At 43.7% G+C, this 17,844-nt stretch overlaps 1 protein-coding gene across 1 annotated transcript in view; it reads right to left on the reverse strand.

Annotated features, from left to right (window-relative positions):
* Positions 1 to 17,844, reverse strand: part of LOC110507672 (protocadherin-16) — a 197,636-nt gene that overhangs the window by 170,059 nt on the left and 9,733 nt on the right. Inside the window, exon 2 of the mRNA XM_036964819.2 lies at positions 971 to 2,806. Within this exon, the coding sequence (XP_036820714.2) occupies positions 971 to 2,785 (1,815 nt within the window). The 5' untranslated portion in view covers positions 2,786 to 2,806. The remainder of the gene's footprint in view (positions 1 to 970; positions 2,807 to 17,844) is intronic.

Consider the following 17,844-nt stretch of genomic DNA (forward strand, 5'->3'; position numbering starts at 1 on the left):
CTCTTTCTCATTACAGACGCAACAACAACCTGAGAAAACGATACCTCTTAATGAGGCGTAATTACGGTTGACCCCGCAGTGGGATCTGGCCTGGAGACCCTGTAGCGAATGTGGTGGACCTGTGGTTTGTCAATGGCTTGCTTCTTTTCTTGTCTACCATACCCATTTTTGGGGGGTGTTTTTTGTTGAGGTTTAACATGTGACATGTCTTTTTGTCAAAAGAAGCCCTACCCTGTCCTCCTGCAGCTGAATTAGGTAAATAAAGTGGAAGCCTCTTTTGTCTTCTGCTGTCAGAGGGGCTTTACACTGTCTCAGTTACCTTGGAAACCTTGGAGAGGTGAAGGAGAGGACAGCCAGAAGAGAAGAGATCCTCCAGCTCTGCAGACACCAGGTAAACGCCTCACTTAGTATGTTTCAAAATCGCACCCTATTACCCATGTAGGGTACTATATGTAGTGCACTATAAATAGGGAATAGGGTGCCATTTGGGACACAACCTTAGCCTTTCTCCAACCTAAACTCCCTCACTTCATTTTCTCCACTCTAAACTCTCTTATCCTCTACAATCCAATCTAAACAGATTGAACATTAAAATAACACTTAATGCCTGACAATACTTCAGCAAAATCCACCAAACGATTTTCTATCTGGGTAATATTTCTCCTCTAGGTAATGGTCTCTCCATTTCCCTTAAAAATGAGTTCAGAACTTCAGACCCCTCTCAACCCTCAAGGGTAGTTCTCTTTCCAATATAGTCTTCATTTGGCATTTGGTATTTCCCAGCTCGTATACGAAAAAACTAGCAGCTTGAATACGTACAAGTTATAGATATCGGACTTCACATGATCAAGATGCAGGTAATAAGGCTTTCAAGACTTTTAGTTGCAGCAATTAAAAATTCTGAAACTTTCGCATGCGAGATTCACCTGTCGACAGGTTGACTAGAGAAACAGAATAGACAATGTCCTACCTGTAGGATGCAGGACCCAGCAGCCGTGTTCTCCTTGATGGATACGTTGTAGAAGTTGCTACCGAACACAGGTTCGTTGTCGTTAATATCTTGTAGTAACACATGGACCAGAGCTGTGGAGGACAGGGAAGGCCTCCCTCCGTCTGTAGCCACCACAGTCACACTTGGCCTGGGCTGCGACTCGTAATCCAGCTGGGAGAGCGTGGTGATGATCCCTGTTACTGGGTCGATGGTGAACCACTGGGCCTGGTTCTCATCCTGGCCGGCCTGGCCATCCTGGAGGAGGCTGTATGTGATGTCTCCATTGGGCCCCTGGTCATTGTCTCTCGCCGTGACCTGCAACACGAAGCTCCCTGGGAACACCACCTCAGGTATTGCCTGCCTGTACTCCTGCTGATCAAACAGAGGAGGGTTGTCGTTAACGTCAGTGACTTGTATCGTAAAGGAGGACTCAGCCCTGAGAGGAGGGGTGCCTGCGTCTGTAGCCATCACCCTGAGTTCGTATGTGTCCCTCTCCTCTCGGTCCAGGATCTGGTCCACACACATCAGGTAGATTATGTTGTCCTTGGTGGTCAGGGCAAACTTCCCGTCCCCTCCTTCCAAGGAGACGTTGACATTGGCGTATTCTCCGTAGTCCGGGTCGGTGACGGAGATGCGTGCGACGTACTGGCCAGGCTGGGCGCCCTCGGAGATCTGTGGGGAACCGTCTTCGCTGAGGAAGATGATGGTCATGGTGGGCTGGTTGTCATTGTAGTCCCGGACGTGGATTGTGACGAAGGCGTTGGTAACCTCGGGCTGCGTGGCGTTATCCCTCGCCTGGACCACAAGCTCGTGGACCCTCCGCATCTCAAAGTCCAGCGGCTTGTTGAGCGTGATGACACCCATTCGCGCGTCGATTATGAAGTAGTGCTCTGGGTCGCTCTGCCTGCGGTTGATCTCATAGAGAACAAGGCCGTTGTCTCCCTGGTCAGCGTCAGAGGCAAAGACTTGGAGAATGTTGCTACCCGGCTGCAGATTCTCTGAGATAATGGCGTGGTAGCGACTCTGGTTGAAGACTGGAGCGTTGTCGTTGATATCCTGAACCATCACATCTAGCACCATCTGACCAGTCCTCTTAGGGGAGCCTCCATCGAACGCCTCCAGGGATAAAGTATAAGACGGTCTGGTCTCACTGTCCAGAAGAGTGTTGACCACCAGATCCAGATAGAGAACCTGGTTTGATCCTCTCCGGGTCTCCAAGAGGAAAGCCTGGCCGGGGTTCCCGTCTTTGATGAGGTATCCCTGGGTAGTCAGTTGGCCCTTGTCCCCATCCACCGCCGGCTCTAGGGGGAACCTGGTTCCCACTGCCGTCATCTCCGGGATCTTGAACGCCGCTCTCCTCCGGGGGAACGTGGGAGCGTGGTCATTGATGTCATTCACAGTGATTGTCACTTCAATGGTCAAGCCTGTCATAGTCACGGCAATGAAGTTGTACCGGTCCCTCAGCTCATGGTCCAACACCTTGGCTGTCTTGATGATGCCCGTGCTCTCATCTATGTCCAGGTCACTCCCCACCCCGGTGCCCTCATGGTCTGATATGAAGTAAAGACTTGCGGTGACGCCAGGCGGTAACCCAGCACTGATGTCCCCTACGATGGTCCCGGCTGGCTGTTCCTCGTCCAGCTGGAGCTCCAGGTTCCCCAGGACGGTGGAGGAGTGGACAGTGATCAGCTCCAGGACGATGTAGGCCAGCAGCAGGACCCCTCGGCTCCACCGGCCCTCATCCTGCAGCGACCTCGACACAGACCACCCCAAACCCTTGGCCTCGGTCTTCATTCTGATGGCTTCTTCCTAAACCTGAGAGGGACACAGAGAGATGGGAAACGTTAGTGTGCTGCACTGATCGTTACTTCCTGACAATGTGTACATCCCATTTGGCACCATATTCACTACATAGTCCACTTCTTTTGACCAGAGTCAGTAGTGTACTATGTAGGAAATAAGGTGCCATTTGGGAGTCAGCCCAAGAAAACCTCTCGGCTGTTTGTCCCGGTCAGGTCATGTAATCAGGAAACATTCCTGGCTCCTCTTATAACCTGATCCAGCAACAAAAGCTGAGTGCTTTTTATTGGCTTAACAAAGGGAGGGGACAGGCTTTTTCTGTATATTTGGTGAGCTGTGTAAAAATTCTGGAAAATGCCTTAAGGTCCGTATGCCTCATATGTTCTACAGGCTGTGGTCCCAACCACAGTGCATATAATAGATCTCTTGCATCATGTTATTTTCAACCCCTCCCTACACTCACCTAATATGTCAACACCTTGTTACTTTGGTATAACAGAGAACCCTTCCTTTACTAGAGAACTGTCCAGACCACAGACCAGGCCACAGACCAGCCTACAGATCAGACCACAGACCAGCCCACAGACCAGCCCACAGACCAGCCCACCGACCAGACCAGTCCACAGACGAGACCACAGACCAGACCACAGACCAGACCACAGACCAGACCACAGACCAGACCACCGACCAGACCAGTCCACAGACGAGACCACAGACCAGACCACAGACCAGACCACCGACCAGACCAGCCCACAGACCAGCCCACCGACCAGACCAGTCCACAGACGAGACCACAGACCAGCCCACAGACCAGCCCACAGACCAGCCCACCGACCAGACCAGTCCACAGACGAGACCACAGACCAGACCACAGACCAGACCACAGACCAGACCACAGACCAGACCACGGACCAGACCACAGGGATTAAAATCTTTCAAATACTTTCAAATGAGTGTTTGATCTAGCCTGCCTTGAATACCAGGTGGGCATGGTTTGCAGTTATGGTACAATTCTATTGGTCCAATAAGCCAGGCAAGCTTAATCGAGTGAAGATAAAGTATTTGAAATTATTTTTAATAGTATTTGAACCCAGATCTCCTGCAGGCGTACGTTAAAACGACAGAGGGAGACGGTTTATGGTCTCAACATTCAGTTCTAATCAGAGAGACAGGTCCAAATGCAGCCAGGCTCTCTGGTCTGTAACACTACCCTCTAGAGCTACTCTGTGTGTGTGTGTTGGTGTGTGTTTGTGTGTGTGCGTGTGAGAATCATCTGTATTTAAACAGTTTGCTAAAGCACATGCACATCTTGAACCAGGGTATATGTTTGCCTGTATGAAACCAATTCTGGGGAAGGCGAGACTGCTGGATTTACAAGAATGTTGACGAGTACTCATAGACAGACTGAGTGTGAGCTCTTATAGAGGGACCGTGTTTGAAAGGCTCTTTAGAGTATTGAGTGGTCCCTGAGTCCATATTTCTATGGGGATGTTAACTTGAGGAATGTCCTCCCCAGCTCAATGTGTGGAGAGTAAACCAGGGCCCGAAAAAGTAAAGCTGTGTTATAGCGACAGAGAGAAAACACTCTACTTTATCCACTTGTTTTGAGAGGTGTAAAACTCCCCTGTCTTAATGGAGAATGGAAGCTGAGTGGAGACAGGTGGTGTTTTGAGAGGGGTAAAACTCCTGCCATTTTCCTGTGATATATGCCCTTAAAACGGTTCATAAAACTTCTGAAATGTCGGTCAGCCGCCTTTCAGAAATTACACCTTTGGCAAATCAGGTAATTATGTCAGAAGTGAAAGTGTCTTCTTGGCTCCTGTAACCTATATTTCACTACGCACAAGTGATTCTAAATCCATACATTTGCCGGATATTGAGAGCACATTTTCTGCTATTGCCTTAGTCTCTGTGATGGGTCTAACCTTTTTACAAGACTCAATGGTGGCTCTGTATGGAATAAAAACAAAGAATACTTTAAAGAAATATTGTTAAATAAAGTGCATGGAAGGTAAAAAGGAGCCAAAACTCTGTTTTCTGAGCTGAGCATTTCTTGACATAAAAGGTGGAAAAGTGGAAGTTAGAAATTGTGGAAAGTTGTCAGATATATTGTAATGTATATATAACAGAGGTCTAAGGGCCAGAACTAACTTTTGATAGTACAGTGAACTGTTCAGGGGGACATCCTTAACAGTGTGTCCTGACTCTCTCTGTAGTTCTCTGATTATTTAAGACGTAACAGCCAAGAGAGCACTACATTTGAACAACCACAAAGTGTAACTGAGAATGAGGATGATATGGATTGACACACAAAAAGACGATTTCTACAACACTGAAGAAGAGCTACTGTGTAATGGAGCAATTACATTGGCACCCTATTCCCTGCATAGTGTCCTACTTTTGACCAGAGCCCTATGGGCCCATATAGGGAATAGGGTGCCATTTGGGACGACGACACTGTTTCACATTGTAGATAACACAGTTTTGTCAGGAAATATCCCAACTGTTGATGACTTGTAATTTGTTGTGAGACACTATGATGCAATGTGGGCTGTCTGACTGAGCTGACTGTCACCGACTGCAGAATAGTCCAAAACCACTAAATGTGGGCTGTCTGACTGAGCTGACTGTCACCGTCTGCAGAATAGTCCAAAACCACTAAATGTGGGCTGTCTGACTGAGCTGACTGTCACCGTCTGCAGAATAGTCCAAAACCACTAAATGTGGGCGGCTGTCTGGCTGAGCTGACTGTCACCGTCTGCAGAATAGTCCAAAACCACTAAATGTGGGCTGTCTGACTGAGCTGACTGTCACCGTCTGCAGAATAGTCCAAAACCACTAAATGTGGGCTGTCTGACTGAGCTGACTGTCACCGTCTGCAGAATAGTCCAAAACCACTAAATGTGGGCTGTCTGACTGAGCTGACTGTCACCGTCTGCAGAATAGTCCAAAACCACTAAATGTGGGCTGTCTGACTGAGCTGACTGTCACCGTCTGCAGAATAGTCCAAAACCACTAAATGTGGGCTGTCTGACTGAGCTGACTGTCACCGTCTGCAGAATAGTCCAAAACCACTAAATGTGGGCTGTCTGACTGAGCTGACTGTCACCGTCTGCAGAATAGTCCAAAACCACTAAATGTGGGCTGTCTGACTGAGCTGACTGTCACCGCCTGCAGAATAGTCCAAAACCACTAAATGTGTCTCCGGGAAAACTTGTCATTATTGTCTGTTTCTCATAACAAGAGGATCATTTCTAGTTGTCAGTGGTCCTGTTAAACTAAATCAAATTCATAACTCATTTATTTTGTCCTTCAAAAATTAAATCAACTTCAATGTTCTCCGGGAAAACTCTGAACATGAAAACAGGAGTTGTATTATATGTTGAGGAATCAAGTTTTTTTTACTGTAGAAGAATATTAGTAGAGGCCGACCAGACTCCCCCTAGTGGCAGTACTGTAACATTGAGGGAAATATCCTTGCTTCAGACTGTACAGTACTACATGTATGTGTCTGTGAGTGACTAGGAGCATGTGAGAAAGTATGTTGGAAAGTGGATTTGTGCATGCATGTGGGATGCATATATGTGTGCATACGTGTCTTTGCACACACGTGCGTGTGAGTAGCCTATCTCTGTGTGTGTGTGTGTGTGTGTGTGTGTGTGTGTGTGTGTGTGCGCATGTGCGTGTGCGTGTGAGTAGCCTATCTGTGTGTCGTGTGTCGTGTGTGTGTGTGTGTGTGTGTGTGTGTGTGTGTGTGTGTGTGTGTGTGTGTATGTGTCTGGTCCGTGGAGGTGACAGTGCGACAGAGTGAGCGAGGGAACAGTGCAGAGCAGGAGAGAGGAGAACAAGAGGAGTGGAGAGCGAAAGAGGAGAGCAGTAGGGCTCCTTGCGGTCTTCCCTCTCCTCTCCTCTCATCTCCTCCCTCTTTCCCCTCTCTTGGCTTGGCTCTAATCATGGGTGCTGGGAGCGTTCCTCCTCTAGATGGGATTCCAAGGCTACTTTCAGCCAGTCGTGATTGTGAGCCATCATACAAAAACACAATACACACTAAAGATAGAAGAAAACCATGGAATTGGAATGAAATAAAAACAGAACTCATTCTAGTTCTGTGGTGAAAACCTACAGTCAGAGCATTCTTTAGTGACAGTTTTTGTGTGTAGACAGCAGAGTTATGAAGTTGTAGCGTACTGTTTATTTCCCCTTTTTCTGTGGCTAAAATATTGAATTTGACATGCTGAACCCTTTGCTTTACATTCCTGTATCTCTGCATGGCTTGTAATTCAATCTAGTTGAGTGCCTTCTAAGACAGTGAAGCAGTTTACAACAAGGATCCGAACACTGTATCTGTTGCTTATGTTCCATCCCAAATGGTACCCTATTCCCTGCATGGTGCACTATGACCAGAGACCTAATCTCAATGGTTTAGACCGTAGAGCTGAAGCTCAACAATGGGGTACAGCGATGTTAGTTGGCCAGGATTTTAAAAGCTTTCACTACTAATTCTCCACTAATAGCAGAGTCTGGAGTTGCTCCATATATTAGGTACAATTCAAGCCCACAGAGATTCCCATTGTGCTGCCAACAAGGAAGTACTTTCAAGCAATAATGATTTATTTTATAGCAAAGCTGAGGCAGGACTTCTAGGTGTTTTTTCAAAGGCACAAATTATGACTTTTAAGGAGGCAGGCATCTTTGAATGCCACGGCAGAACTAATGCAGGCTCTGGTCTTGGTGTTTGTGTGTGTGTGTGTGTGTGTGTGTGTGTGTGTGTGTGTGTGTGTGTGTGTGTGTGTGTGTGTGTGTGTGTGTGTGTGTGTGTGTGTGTGTGTGTGTTGCAGCTGGAGGACCACTCTGCTGCAGCCTAATAGATCTAGCAGGCCCAGCCACCAGCCTGGGTCCGACAGCTCTACTATAGCTCTAACTGTATGATGCCAGATTAAGCCCAACATAAAGTCACAAACGACACACTAACTCAGCATAGTACTATGGCTTTATAGCTCTAACAATGTTCCTTATTCTTCTACTAAATGCTCAATTAAATATATAACGGTATGTGGAAAACACTCATGGTTTCCCCCACTGGCTGACTGGCAGGGATAAGGGGTTTGGGTTCTACTAGCTGCTAGCTAGACAAACAAAAAGCTACCTAGCTGATCAAAGATGTTTCTCCCTCCATGTAGTCTGGAGAGCAGAGGGAGAGAGCAGAGGGGGGACAGCGTAGCTCTGCTGCTGCCAGGGGCTTTGAAACACGCCAAAAGGGGAATCCAGAATACAGGCCAGATAGGAGCCAGCTAGGAGCCTTATGGGAGGAAAGAAATACAGGCCTGAGCCTTGGGGAAAGAGAAGTCTGTCTGGCACCACACGACTTCAGAGTACAGTAATAAAGATGTTGATGGTCTAATACAGAGGTTGGCAAGCAAAGTGCACAGAGAGCCAGAGTTAAAAGTGGCCCCCTTTCATCTTTATCACTAAGGTTGTGTCCCAAATAGCACCCTATTCCCTATATAGTGTACACCACCTGGTCAAAAAAACTGCACTATGTAGGAAATAGGGTGCCATTTGAGACCTAACCTAAGAAAAATACCTTACATATATAGTGCATTCGGGAAAATATTCAGACCCCTTGACTTTTTTCACATTTTGTTACAGCCTTATTCTGGTGCTCCCAAGTGGCACAGCGGTCTAAGATACTGAATCTCAATGCTAGAGGCGTCACTACAGACCCTGGTTAGATTCCTGGCTGTATCACAACCGGCAGTGATTGGGAGTCCCATAGGGCGGCGCACAATTGGCCTAGCGTTGTCCGGGTTAGGGTTTGGCTGGGGTAGGCCGTCATTGTAAATAAGAATTTGTTCTTAACTGACTTGCCTAGTTCAATAAAGGTTAAATAAAAATAAATAAACACATTCTAAAATGAATTAAATAAATAAAAATCCTCATCAATCTTTGCTATGGGACTTGAAATCGAGCTCAGGTAAAATGGCTCTTTCCATTGATCATCCTTGAGATGTTTCTACAACTTGATTGGAGTCCACCTGTGGTAAATTCAATTGATTGTACATGATTTGGAAAGGTACACGCCTGTTTATAATAGGACCCACAGTTGACAGTGCATGTCAGAGCAAAAACCAAGCCACGAGGTCGAAGGAATTGTCCGTAGAGCTCCGAGACAGGATTGTGTCGAGGCACAGGTCTGGGGAAGAGTACCAAAACATTTCTGCAGCATTGAAGGTCCCCAAGAACACAGTGGCCTCCATCATTCTTAAATGGAAGAAGTTTGGAACCACCAAGAGTCTTCCTAGATCTATCCCCTCGGCCAAACTGTGCAATCGGGGGAGAAGTACCTTGGTCAGGAAGGTGACCAAGAACCCGATGGTCACTCTGACAGAGCTCCAGAGTTTCTCTGTGGATGTTTTCAGCGACAGGGACTGGGAGACAGGATCGAGGGAAAGACGGACGGAGCAAAGTACAGAGAGATCCTTGATGAAAACCTGCTCCAGAGTTCTCAGGACCTCAGACTGGGGCGAAGGTTCACCTTCCAACAGGACAAAGACCCTAAGCACTGTCATGACGTTGGCCTCTTTGGGTATAGCAAGCCCATCCCCCTCTCCCTGCCTCCCCCTTGCCTCCTTCAACTAGGTTGATGTGGTCAGAGAGGTCTTAAATTACTGAGAATCTACTCATGGACACATAGTATAGAGAGAGTAGATTTTCATGGAGAACAAAGGAAATCCTTCCACCTCACAGAACTTGAGGTACGAAGAAATTTCATGTTTTGGAGAAAGTATAAAAGATTGGTGAAGAATCCAGCTACGAACTGGTCCGTTTGTCACAACTTGGAGAAGCTCATGGGAGACAGTGTGGCCACATTACCATAACGCTGTTTATATAATAGCCCCAGATATGAGGTTTACATCTAATTGTTGTATAAGATGAATGAGTGAGTATGATACTGTTTACACAATTTTACAATGTGATTTTGGACTGTTTAATGAAGGAAAACTCAAAAAGGGAATTGGATTTGAACTAAATCAGAGGACCGCCCCTGAGCCCAGTTAGGGTCAGACATCCTGGGACAGACCTTTTCTGCCATTCCGAATAAAAACCCCACTCGGGTTTTCGATCAGCAGACCGAGCTTACCTCAATTACGAGATGGCTAAAGGTTGCAGACCATGTTTCTCTCCATTAGTAGGACAAAGGTTGTAGACCATTGCTGAATCTTTTAACCATACAACGTGGTTAAACTCTTAGACTATCGATACCGACAGAATAAGAACAAGTCTTTGATATGAATTACTAGTCTGCAGCTAGGAATTCGGTATCATTGAACGCGAAGAACGACAACCGCCGAAACATCCATTCTATAACGAATGTCACTCTGAACAATCCCCTCTAACCACAACCGAGAGAGAGGGAGAGAGACGGACAATTCTACAAAAGAAACAAACTTTTCACCAGCGATCAAAACAACACAATATATATATATTGATTGCAATTGTTCCCGAATGAGTGAGCGTTCATGTGCAAAGGATTAGCATTTCAATTGTTATAATTATCACTTTGTAGTGACTTCTTAGCTGACCCCCACTTCACCTTTTGTCTAACAAGCCGCCATGCCGGTTTAGCCCACTAGGGAACATTCTCCTATCATTTCATGTAACCACATTTACCTTGTTTGTTTGTTTGTTTATGCATTTCTGTGAATTACTTGGTTAGTAATAAATAAATGATTTAAGACAATTGATGTATGGATGACTCATAGTGAAGACTGGGTTCGTGCAGATAACCAACAATTTACGACGTTTGGAATGAGACTAATGTGAGGTAAAGTAAATAATTAATTAATTCGAAGACTAATTGATCAGATAAAATATCTGAAAAGTTATTTTAGGAAATTATAACTTTGTTATCTGAATATTTTTCCTTGGTGCCCCTACTTCCTAGTAATTACGGTTACATGATTAATCAGTCTAATCGCGTAATAACTAATTACAGAGAATCTTTGATAAAAACTATCAGTCTTCAGTTAATGATAGTAAAGACACGACAGCACACAGCCAAGACAACGCAAGAGTGGCTTCGGGGCAAATCCCTGAATGTCCTTGAGTGGCCCAGCCAGAGCCCAGACTTGAACCTGATCGAACATCTCTGGAGAGACCTGAAAATAGCTGTGCCGTGATGCTTCCCATCCAACCTGACAGAGCTTGAGTGGATCTGCAGAGGATATTGAGAGAAACTCTACAAATATAGGTAGGCCAAGCTTGTAGCGTCATACCCAAGAAGGCTAGAGGCTGTAATCGCTGCCAAAGGTGCTTCAACAAAGTATTGAGTAAAGGGTCTGAATATTTATGTAAATGTGATATTTCATTATGTTTTATATACATTTACAAAACATAAAAAACTGTTTTTGCTTTGTCATTATTGGGTATTGTGTGTAGATTGATGAGAGAAAAAACCCAGATTTAATCCATTTTAGAATAAGGCTGTAACGTAACAAAAATGTGGAAAGAGTTAAAGGATCTGAATACTTTCCGAAGGCACTGTATGTTCTTTCAAACCAACCAATTTAACAAAACACTGACTCAATACTCATATCATGTCTAATAGCATTAGTGTGTGTGTGTGTGTGTGTGTGAACTTTGCCCAAAAACCCTACTAATGTTGATGCTTCATGTGCTATGTTTCAGTTTGTTTACAGTTTTACATGGTCGGGCTTGTTTTAACCCAGGTCCCTTTAAATCCCCTCAACTGAGCCAAGCGTGGCAGCAGGTCCTGGCTACGTATTAGCACTATATTCCCTATACTCTGCAATACTTTTGACCAGACCTATTCCCAATATAGTGCATAGGGCTCTGGTCAAAAGTAGTGTACTATGTAGGGAATAGGTGTGTCATTTGGAACGCACACTGTTTTTCTCTCTAACAGAGCTTTACTTTTCTGGTTCCTGCTTTACTACAGTCTCTGGGTCTTAGTAGGCATATATGCTAAACAGAACCACTCTCTGAGTTCACAGGAGATGTTTACTCTGGAGGAATTAGGCCTACTCTAATCAAATCACCCACAGAATCCCTAGCAGGAAGTAGTTGGATGCCGCATCAAGCACCATGCAGAAATAAAAGCCTACATTCATCAACCTCTAGCTAAAGCCTCTTATCTTACAACAACAACACTTAGCTACTCCAAACGTTACCTCTGATGTAGTTACAGTGCCTTGCGAAAGTATTCGGCCCCCTTGAACTTTGCGACCTTTTGCCACATTTCAGGCTTCAAACATAAAGATATAAAACTGTATTTTTTTGTGAAGAATCAACAACAAGTGGGACACAATCATGAAGTTGAACGACATTTATTGGATATTTCAAACTTTTTTAACAAATCAAAAACTGAAAAATTGGGCGTGCAAAATTATTCAGCCCCCTTAAGTTAATACTTTGTAGCGCCACCTTTTGCTGCGATTACAGCTGTAAGTCGCTTGGGGTATGTATCTATCAGTTTTGCACATCGAGAGACTGAAATTGTTTCCCATTCCTCCTTGCAAAACAGCTCGAGCTCAGTGAGGTTGGATGGAGAGCATTTGTGAACAGCAGTTTTCAGTTCTTTCCACAGATTCTCGATTGGATTCAGGTCTAGACTTTGACTTGGCCATTCTAACACCTGGATATGTTTATTTTTGAACCATTCCATTGTAGATTTTGCTTTATGTTTTGGATCATTGTCTTGTTGGAAGACAAATCTCTGTCCCAGTCTCAGGTCTTTTGCAGACTCCATCAGGTTTTCTTCCAGAATGGTCCTGTATTTGGCTCCATCCATCTTCCCATCAATTTTAACCATCTTCCCTGTCCCTGCTGAAGAAAAGCAGGCCCAAACCATGATGCTGCCACCACCATGTTTGACAGTGGGGATGGTGTGTTCAGCTGTGTTGCTTTTACGCCAAACATAACGTTTTGCATTGTTGCCAAAATATTAAATTTTGGTTTCATCTGACCAGAGCACCTTCTTCCACATGTTTGGTGTGTCTCCCAGGTGGCTTGTGGCAAACTTTAAACGACACTTTTTATGGATATCTTTAAGAAATGGCTTTCTTCTTGCCTCTCTTCCATAAAGGCCAGATTTGTGCAATATATGACTGATTGTTGTCCTATGGACAGAGTCTCCCACCTCAGCTGTAGATATCTGCAGTTCATCCAGAGTGATCATGGGCCTCTTGGCTGCATCTCTGATCAGTCTTCTCCTTGTATGAGCTGAAAGTTTAGAGGGACGGCCAGGTCTTGGTAGATTTGCAGTGGTCTGATACTCCTTCCATTTCAATATTATCGCTTGCACAGTGCTCCTTGGGATGTTTAAATCTTGGGAAATCTTTTTGCATCCAAATCCGGCTTTAAACTTCTTCACAACAGTATCTCGGACCTGCCTGGTGTGTTCCTTGTTCTTCATGATGCTCTCTGCGCTTTTAACAGACCTCTGAGACTATCACAGTGCAGGTGCATTTATACGGAGACTTGATTACACACAAGTGGATTGTATTTATCATCATTAGTCATTTAGGTCAACATTGGATCATTCAGAGATCCTCACTGAACTTCTGGAGAGAGTTTGCTGCACTGAAAGTAAAGGGGCTGAATAATTTTGCACGCCCAATTTTTCAGTTTTTGATTTGTTAAAAAAGTTTGAAATATCCAATAAATGTCGTTCCACTTCATGATTGTGTCCCACTTGTTGTTGATTCTTCACAAAAAAATACAGTTTTATATCTTTATGTTTGAAGCCTGAAATGTGGCAAAAGGTCGCAAAGTTCAAGGGGGCCGAATACTTTCGCAAGGCACTGTATATCACTGGGTATTACTTATTAACGAGTGTGATGATGTGCCTGAGAGCTATTCCCAGGTGGGGACGTTTCCCTTCAGTTTCCCCGCACAAATGTTCAGATTTGTTGGTAGCCTACCAACATTTTCTAACCTGATATTCATTGAAACATTATGCTTTGTATTATATAAGAACACAAAAGCAAGAGTCTGGTTTTCATTTAATTTATTTAGAAATGTTTAGTGTTTGTATTTCTTTTGTTTGGTATCACCAACTTCTCTTGGCCTACTCACCATGGCTGCTGAACTGGTTTCCTACAGCTTTAGGTTGTGCCACTCTCGTTAGCAGGGTTGGGGAGTAACAGATTACATGTAATCCGTTACATGTAAGGGAATACCAAAAAAAATGGTAATGTAATCCGTTACATTACCAGCCAAAATATTGCAATCAGATTACAGATACTTTTGAAAAAATAGATGATTACTTCGACGATTACTATTCAATTCAGAGAGGATGTTGACAGCATTTCTTCAAATCAGCATTGAAAAAAGGGTGCAAGTTTAAGTTTGTTCCAGTCAGAGACCATTATTTTCAACTCGAATCAATGAGCCCAATCAGTCATCCATGACAACAAAATCATAAACAACAGAGTAGGGCTGGCTAATAAGTCCTTAGTTTCGGGGTTATACTCAGGTAAAACAATTTGGCTAACCTATACTTCCATATTTCCAGGTCCTATTCTTGAAGATCAAGGGGAATAACATTTATTGGAATGACTGAAATTCTGACAGACTTTATTTTTTAATGTAAAGATTGAATCGTATTATTATATGTAGTAGAAAGCGATGGGTTAGAAGAAGCCTACATAACCAACTCATAAAATAACATTTTACATCTGTATATGGCCAGCTATGTAAACTTTAACATTGATTTATCCTGCAATAGATGTCATTCAATTGGTAACATACATTTTTGTTGTCTTCTAATGACACTTAAGGGGAAAGTAATCTAAAAGTAACAGAATGTAATCAGATTACGTTACAGATTTTGGGTCATCCAAAAGTTACATTACCGATTACAATTTTGGACAGGTAACTAGTAACTGTAATGGAATACATTTAGAAAGTAACCTACCCAACCCTGCTCATTAGTTGGTTTCTCCCATTTCGGGGTGTTTTCATTGTTTATTGTAAATTCTAGTGTCTATGCATATTATGTCATTATTTGACCTGCTAATTGTTGCCCATTATTATGTAAAACGAGTGCCATACTATTGCCATTGCAAATCACTGTATTGAGAATGTACCTGTTTAGGTGATGCATGGGTTTAAATGAGAGGATAGGGCAGGTCCTTTTAGGATGCTCAGCTGCCATAGAGAATGATAGAGTCCTCTAGTGACCTAAAGGCAATTTTAGCATGGTCAGCGCCATTTTAAAGCAATGGCGCTGCCAATGCTGTCACAGATGCTATAATGGCACAGATATAAAGATGAGTCCTCTATCTATGGAAACTGCTTTTTAGGTAACACTTGGATTCTTCTCAGAATGTTTTTATTTTATTTAACCAGGTTAGTCAGTTAAGAGCAAATTCTTATTTATAGTGAGGGCCTAGGAACAGCGGGTTAACTGCTTTGTTCAGGGGCAGAAGAACAGATTTTTACCATGTCAGCTTGGGGATTTGATCTAGCAACCTTTCAGTTACAGGCCCAACACTCTAACCACTAGGCTACCTACTGCCCGTAGAATAGCATTCTCTATGCCTCATGGCAATAATGTGTAGAAATGCAGGACATGACCTTTAAAACAGCAACATTTTCTCTCAGCCTCATGGCAAGATGTGTAGAATAGCATGATTAGTTATATAATTGCAAATGTTTGTCTTTGCCCCATGGCAAAATGTGTAGAATTGTGGGAAGTTAGCTGCTCAGACCTTGCTGTTACTATAGCTCTGACATACTATACTCAGATATGTGAGTTCATGGGCATAGCCTTTGTCCTCAAGATAATATTACTATTTTGGCCAACTAGGTTTATTGTTTCTCAAACAAGTATTTTTGTCTACTATTTTCCATAAACAATGTATTTTGTATCTTGATTCAGTCTTGAACATTACCTGTACTGTTAAATAACGACCACCTGTTTTTGCAGGTGATCCTCAATTGTTGCTGTCTAATCTCACAGCAAAGCAACACACTTACCGAGCGCATGCACACACACACACACACACACACAGAGCACATGTGGCCCCTAATTATAGAAAATGGCCCAGTTCAAGGCTAAAGAAAATATGGACACTTTGTTAACTGCTGCAATATCTGCTCTGGACTGCACTGTGAATGGAAAACATGCCTCATTTTTCAAATCAAAGCAGGTTTTTTAAATAACCTTTAAGTGTTATTAACCTGCTTGCACCAATTGATTTCACATCGCTGAAAGCAGAATGAGTCTTTACTGTGCCGCAGTCCTTCAGTGGGAGAGTGGGCACATTCTGTCTGCGTCCCAAATAGCACCCTATTCTCTAGATAGAGCACTACTTTTGACAAGCCCTGGTCAAAAGTAGTGCACTAAATAGGGAATAGGGTGATATTTGGGAAGCAGACCTGAGACACATAATCTGTCTAAACAAACGCTGCTGCCGTCCTCCATTAGCCTGAGCCTCCACGTCACAGAAGGGTGCCAGAGTTCAGAGCTAAACAATCTGAAATAAAGGCCACTGTCAAACAGAGTAAACAGCAGCGCTGCCCACAGATGAAACAATCCCAGATGGTCCATCTACTACCAGCCTGTTTCATCTCCTGAACCACGATTGTGTCCCACATGGCATCCTATTCCCTAAATAGTGCACTACTTTTGACAAGAGCCCTATGGGGAACCTTATGTGCCCTGGTCAAAAATAGTACACTATTTAGGGAACAGGGTGCTATTTCAAATCAAATATTAGGTATAGACTAACAGTGAAATGCTTACTTACTTTTCAAACAATGAAGAGTTAAAGATAAGATCAACATTTAAATAAAACATTTGAATAGTGACACGAGGAATAAGTACACAGTGAATACCTAATAAAAATAAAGGGTACAAAAACAGAGTCGATGTGCAGGGGTGCAAGGTAATTGAGGTAGCTATGTACAGTACTGTAAATATAGGTAGGGGTGTGTGCGTGTGTGTGTGTGCGCATGTGTGTTGGGGTGTCAGTGTAAGAATGTGCGAACAGACAACGACTTGAGAGGCGTCCAATTGTTCCAAGTGTAAGAACATGCAATTATTACTGATCAATCCTCTCAATGCTGCAATCACATAACAGAGATAACTGAGATATGATACAGGCTTATCTCTGTAAATACAACATTTGTTCATAGTTTTGTGAATAATTCATAGGAGAGAAGAAGAAAGTGAAATATTTAGCAGAAGTAAAGCAGTGCTTGGGAATAACATTCTCAATGAGACTCATACAGTATAAGAACTTCATTTAATCTTGTAAATCTTAATCTTATTTAACTCGAACCTCATAACAGATGTTTGATAAGAGATATTTCCGTTAAACAAAAGTAAAGCTAGACAAAGCACAAGTCCAAAGATATTCCCCCGATTATCCCTGTATCTCTTCAAAACACTGTTCCAACTAAGTACAGGTCTGTTTCTGAACCGTGCTTTATCAGAAGGTCTAAACTCAGTGTAGCTTTCACACTCAGGTAGTGTTCCAAATGGCACCCTATTCCCTACACTTTGACTAGGGCTGATTGGGCTCTGGTCAAAGTAGTGCACCATATACAGTAGGCAATAGGGTGGCATTTGGGATACACTATATGCAATAGGGTGCCATTTGGGATGCCGACACAGAATAATCAAAGCTAGTCACCAGCCAGGACTGTATGATCGCAAATCCTGAAAATGATCTTCAAATTCCATGTCAAGACACCAGCTAATTCCAATAAAACTTATGAGCCTTGAAGAGCCGAGTGTTTGGCTGGGAGGGGGTTGGGACGCTGGGGCACTAGGGAGGGGAGCATGGGGCAAATTGGGGCGCCAGAGTCTCTCCACAAAGGAAACCACAGAGTGAATTGTTAATCCGGACTGAATGGATATTAACATGACATGCATGAAGTAAAACCACAAAAACAATCTGAATACTGTATATTAAGGCCCGGCTGAAACAGAGCTGTCTGCAGCCACATTCGAAGGTGCCACATTTCTGCATACTGTGGCAATGGAGACCAGAGAGTCAGCCATGTGTCCCAAATGGCACCCT

Source organism: Oncorhynchus mykiss, chromosome 27 (genome assembly GCF_057628025.1).
Source record: "Oncorhynchus mykiss isolate SJ-2025 chromosome 27, ASM5762802v1, whole genome shotgun sequence".
NCBI lineage: Eukaryota > Metazoa > Chordata > Actinopteri > Salmoniformes > Salmonidae > Oncorhynchus > Oncorhynchus mykiss.